At 40.0% G+C, this 6,000-nt stretch overlaps 1 protein-coding gene across 1 annotated transcript; it reads right to left on the reverse strand.

The window, feature by feature from the left end:
* Nucleotides 1–3,083: 3,083 nt before the first annotated feature.
* Nucleotides 3,084–5,591, reverse strand: LOC104440492 (spermidine hydroxycinnamoyl transferase). The gene is made up of 2 exons (XM_010053409.2): nt 5,019–5,591; nt 3,084–3,884 (listed from the first exon to the last, which is right to left on the reverse strand). The coding sequence occupies exons 1-2, from the start codon at nt 5,589–5,591 to the stop codon at nt 3,084–3,086; spliced, it is 1,374 nt and encodes a 457-aa protein (XP_010051711.1).
* Nucleotides 5,592–6,000: the final 409 nt, after the last annotated feature.

Genomic DNA, 6,000 nt, shown 5'->3' on the forward strand with positions numbered 1-6,000 from the left:
ATTCACGATGATTTTCTTGATCATATGCTTTTTCATCTCATTAATTCAATTAACAATAAGTTTAATGAAAGAATTCAATATTTATTTCTTCGAGTGAGAAAAACTATTTATTTGAGTCCCAATACTTAATGTTAATTTGTGATTTTGAAATGATTTCAATTTGGATTATTCACTTTAATGATGACTATTTTTATCCGTATTTTATTTTATTTATTAGTTAAGCTTAATTGAAGATTTCGATGCAGATGTTCTTGATTAAGTAAATTATGTCTATTTTTCAACCCAAAAAAAAAATTATGTCTAGTTAAGTTCAAAGTCTAATATTCAATGCAATTTGTGGTTTCAAGTCAATTTCCATTTGGATATTTTTATGACGATTCCCTTTTTTCTCACATAGTTTGTTCAATCCATTAGTTCAATTAAGTAAAGAATTTAGTTCAATGAAGGTTTAAATTTTTTATTTTTGTTTCAATAGCATTAAAAAAAATAAGTAAACCCACTTATTGAAATTTCACTTTTTTCATATAGGATCAAAATGATTGATGACGTATTACTAGAAATATAAAAAGATATATCTAAAATGTAATAAAGAATCAAGTCTGAAAGCTCAGCTCGAGCTATTGGGCTAAGTAATTTTGACCCGGTCTAGGCCGGACCATACCCGTTCTTTCATGTCTAGCCAATGGTGTTTGCCTCATTTGGGCCCATCTTTTCGGCCTGAAATTCCAAAAATTCCAGGGCCAAGATGTACTGCCAGGCAGGGTCAATTTCTCGAAGAAAAGCTTGGTCCGTTTGCCTCACTATGACTAAATGAACTTCATTAACACTATCAAAAATCTCAAACTAATAATAAATTTATCCCAAATTACATCTGTAGAAAATTTACCTTTTATTACTTTATGTTTAATTTTACCATGAAATTGCTAAGTTATATAGCACGTGGCAGTTTACGGGTATTCCAGTTTGGGATTTTACCATTCCATTATCATATGTATACCAATTTGTTATTTTTTTTGTTTTTAATTTAATTTAATGAAAATTAACATATGATAAACGTGTCACAAATATATTAATTTTAGGTTTTTATGGTCGAAAAATTAATCTATGATAAATTTATCAATTCTCATATGGGTAACAATTTGAATATTAGGTAGTCAAAAAATTAATTTGAGTTAAATTTATTACATATCTACTAGTTTGGAATTTTCATGGGATTAAAGCTTCTTTTTAAATAATTTTTAGCTTTTGTTTTTTGTTCAGAAAAATTGTTTACTTAAGGAAAGCACGAACGAGCAGCTCTCCTCTTCTATCTACTCCCTTCTTGTCACTCTGTCCCCCTCTGAGACTCTCGCTACCTCCCGCTCGCCGCTCGCCGCTCGCCGCCGTCAGATTAAGGTTCGTCCTTCGTTCTCGCTCTCTGTGCGCCGAGTCTCCACTTTCCAGGTGGATTGCGACTTTGTCTTGTGTCGGGCGTATCGTGCACATCTGTCTGTCCTTGGGTTAGAGAGGAGCGTCGTGCTTAATAATTAGGGTGATGATTTCTTCTGGCTGTGCGTAGAACGAGGATGCCTGCTTGATTGCCGGAGTTGTTGCTTTTCCCATTTTATGTCCTATTCTTGATTTCTTGTTTGATAAGGCGGGAAATTTTGCTTTTTCCAACCGTAGATAACTCTGATGGTTGAAAGTCTCTCCTTCATCATTGAAATCGAAAGTTCAAAACCCGCAGTTGCTAGTATTGTAAGTGGGGGATCATGATGTCAGGGTTCTATGCTAATCTCCCTCAAGGTATAGGGGCTCGACCCTTTGGTGTCGTCTGGGCACGGAGAGCCCGTAATGGAGTCCTCAATTACCAAAAAAAAAAAAAAAAAATAGTCTCTAGGGGCATCAGTGGGGGCAATGTAGGCCGATGTGTCCCCAAAAAAAATTACAAAAAAAAAAAAAAAAAGGAGACGGGGATGGGAATGTAATGCTTGCTATGAACGGTGTGCTGAGTAGGAACAGTAGTGATTATTTGCACGAGGGGCGGGGGTAGGGGATTTGCTTGCAGATCTTGCACGGCCTGCCTTGTGGCCATCCCGAATTGTGTCTCTATCCTCTGTTCGAAAAACTTCCTTCTCGCTTCTGCCGCCGGTTTGGCACTTGACTATTGCTATCTCTGTTCTCATCTGCCCTTGCGGCTCTAGCAGTCGCAAGCAGTGTGGTTCGTTTTCCCTTGGCTAGTTTAGTTTTTAGTTACTTATCTTTGTTGTTTTTTATGGTCTCAAGGCAATATGACCTATTACTCAGCATGAGGCAAAGCTGGTGGACTATTTTTAGAGCGAATCACTCACGTTTGGTTCGTCTTCTTTCCACATGTGGCGGTTGGTTTGACACAACAAGGGTTGACACTGAAAATTCTCTATTGCTTTCCAGCGTGGTCCAGCTGGGGTTATCTTTTGTCTCATTTGCGGTGGTTTTTGTTGGCAACCGGAATTTTCTTGGTTATACATTTTTTTTAGGAAGACTGTTGCTTGGTTGTTACTTAGGATTACTGAGGCATATAGGGGTTTCACTGCCAATTAGTTTTAAATAAATGACTCCATGTCTTTATGTAAGGACAAAATTCAAACCCTCTAGTGTTTACTAATTGCTTGGATCTTAAACTCATATCTAGATACATCATAACTCGAAGCCTGGCATAGAACAACGGGCAAATGCCTATATGGAAACTTTCAGGTGTTAAAAGAGCAAGCGGTCCATAAATCAAAGAGGATTGTTAGATCTTTAAAGTTGTAAATGGGTGACGCCGATTTGGGAATTATTTTATCTCAAATTTATGGGTTTTCCTTGATTTCCAGACCATCAAAAATTCCAAAAGCATTTTGTAGATTTTCAAGATGCGATTTGAAGATTTGAAGAATCTCTCCCATATCCATATTTTTGCTTAATTTTGTTATTTGATTTCGGTTATATGAGTAATTCCTAAATGGCGACCTCCCTACATATAAACACCTAAAATATAGTAAACGACACTTCATTATTCAAAATAAACATTGTCTTTTAAAATCCTTTTCCAAGCATATCTTCATAGATCAGTTCATGAGCTACTCAACGATATCATCATAGAAGAACTTCTTGAAATCTTCAATGTGCGCTGTTTGCAAGCACACGGCCACCACCAAGCCACCTGCTTCCTCACGACCTGGAAGAACCACAGAATCGGCGTCCAAATCGTGGTTCCCAAGCCCCATGTGAATCTCTCTCCCCCACCCGAAATCAAGGCCGTTCAGCGGCAACGTCAACCAGCACGACAGCCTGAGATTAGGGTTTCCATAGAAAACCCCTTGTGTGCTTCCTTGGGCATGCAGATCCTGAAACGTGGTCAGGTCCGGTTGTCTCCGGATGTGCTCAATGGCCGACTTCACATGGTCGTGGGTCACTGCCTCAATGGCCTCTCGAATCACGCTCGAGGTGCACCTGAGCGGGCTGGACACCAGCTCGCCGGATGTGCCACCTGCGACCATGTTGAAGACCGCATTGCCGAAGAATCCGGGCTTTAGGGGTGGCCGCAGGCGGCTGCGGGCATCTATGTAGAAGTACAGCGAGGTCGCCTGCTCGGGTTTGTGTTTGCGCGCCTTGCACACACACCGCCATATGTGCGCGGCAATCGTCTCAAATCGGGTGTAGGGGCGCGGGTGGTGGCTGGGTCGGTCCTTGTTCACAGCGTTCTTTAGGGTTTCAACTTGGGTCTTCGTCACCTTAAGCATGGCCAGGGCGGTCTTCTTCATGCGCTGTTCTAGATTGTTAGCGTGGCCAATTAGCAATGGCGGGTGGTTGAACTCGGAGAGCTCCAAGTTTGGCGGCGGCAGCCGTGCGCCGGATGGATCTTCACCCACCCATAAAACCTTGTTGAAAACAAAAAATCATGCAAGTGATTACAATGACTGAAGTTATAGAATAAGAGACTGTATGAACTTACGTACAAGATGTCAATTTCTAGATTTTGGCATGAAAATGTGACGACTATAGAAAATGTTCGTTACAAGCACTCACGCATGCTCTAAGCGCTTGGGCAATTGCTTACTCGAAGAACTAGTACTATGAGTATCAACATCGATAAGGAAAACTCCAACTGAACTATTTACAAATCCAAAATCGGAAAAAAAAAAAAATTAACGTAAAAAACAATCTGTTAAAATTATCTGATGGGGAAGCTTGGGAATGAAATTGAAAATGCAAGTTGATGTAAAAACACATTCAAGAACATGTAAATCATATAAATTTACATTCGCACTACCGGATAAAAAGGCCATAGCACGTTGCCATTTACCAAATGCAAATTAGGGGAGAAGTAAACGGGCCACAATAAAAATATGAAATGAGTTTAATAGTTCTCAACCGAGCACGATAATTATGCAAATATAACGGCTTTGAAGAAATGGACACCTCCTTTGATCGATGACGACAAAAGCAAAAACTCCATAAATAACGATAAAAAAAAAAAGCGTTAGGAAATAAAAAAAAAAAAAGGTGGAGAAAGTGAAAGGAGACACAAAAATCACAAACTTCAATTGCACGGACGCAAAATGTTCTCAAAAGGAGCTTTATTGTTGCTTGTAATGCCAAAAGGCAGAAGCTTCTGTGATAAACCATTCTCTTGTAATGGGTAGTGGGGAGTTAAATAAACTAAGGAAAAGTCCATTTAGTCCAAATTATATAGTCAACCTGGATTTTTTTTAATCGGTACTTTGGTTGTCATTTATTCGCAAGCTAGGGTAATAAATTATATCATTCCAAAGATTGATAGTTTAATTCATTAATAAAATATTGTGTGTCCTCTTAGTAGCAAAAATCTTAGTTTTCATGAACTTTTTTTAAAGAAAATTCATGTTAACAGTATCAAAAGATTCGGATACACATGCACGGCTTTTAAGTGATTGAATCTCCATTTTGTACCACTAGATTATGGGAAAAAAATGAAAAAAGGATTTGCATGCTCTGAGTTATCGAAAAGAAAACCTTTTAAATTAACGCCTAACCTTCCTATCGTAGTACGGCTCAATATTCAATGGCTCACCACGGGCGAGCCAAGCCCACTCATTGTAGAAATGAGCAGCACTAAGCCCGTCAGCAACTACATGAGATATAGAGAGACTCAAGGCGAGCCCACCACACCTAAACTTGGTGACTTGAACTAGCAATAGCGGCTGCTCATGGATCGGCATCGTGTAGTCCAAGCTTGGCATAAGTTGTTCGAAGTCCGGACCTGGACAAAAATCGCCCAAGTCATTGAGCTCACCTTCGGATTCGGCCTCGATGAGCCAAACACCCATGGCATTGCAATCGAGTCGGAGCCGTCCCCCATCGAGCCGCTCGAGCCTTCCAGCAAGCGGATAGAAGGGGACCAGCACGCGTCTCAATGAAGCTCGGAGAGTGTTGAAGATGGCATCGGCCGAGTGGAGCCATTCTGAGGGTGGTTTGTAGAAGTAAATGGTGTACCAATGACTGATCATGTCGATTTGGTCCAGCTCCGAGAGTGGTAGGTAGCCACTCCACGTCTCTGTCTCAGGCTTTATGGTGTAAGTGTCCCGGTACCTCACAATCATGGACATTTCGTTGGATTGCGTTGGGGGATGATTTGCAAGTGTGGTAGTAGAAGGACAACTTTTTTTGGGGGTGACAAGTGAGCCCTAGACTTTGCATCTAAATAGGACAATTTGAGAGAGGCGGGGATCTTGGAGACGCATCACGAATGATAAAGAAAAAGGAAGGAAATAAAAAAAAAAGTCGAAAACTTGGAAGTTCCAAGGAACAAAGTCTCTATTCTGTCTCTTAATGGCAAAATATTAAAGTTACCATTTGAATTAGTGACCCTTATCCAATAAGTGACTCACAATGCCAAAAATGATGTCAAACAAGAGGATTGGTGACAATTAACGATATGCTACCAAAATAGATGCATTTGAACTAGTCACCCTTATCCGGTCCATCTAAGTGACTCACAATGCCAAAAATGATGTT

Source organism: Eucalyptus grandis, chromosome 3 (genome assembly GCF_016545825.1).
Source record: "Eucalyptus grandis isolate ANBG69807.140 chromosome 3, ASM1654582v1, whole genome shotgun sequence".
Lineage (NCBI taxonomy): Eukaryota > Viridiplantae > Streptophyta > Magnoliopsida > Myrtales > Myrtaceae > Eucalyptus > Eucalyptus grandis.

Coding starts and splice junctions, on each gene's coding strand:
- LOC104440492 (XM_010053409.2), bottom strand. CDS start 5,591: ATGTCCATGATTGTGAGGTACCGGGACACTTACACCATAAAGCCTGAG. Junction 3,885..5,018: donor AGCCGTACTACGATAGGAAG/GTTAGGCGTTAA, acceptor GTTTTCAACAAG/GTTTTATGGGTGGGTGAAGA.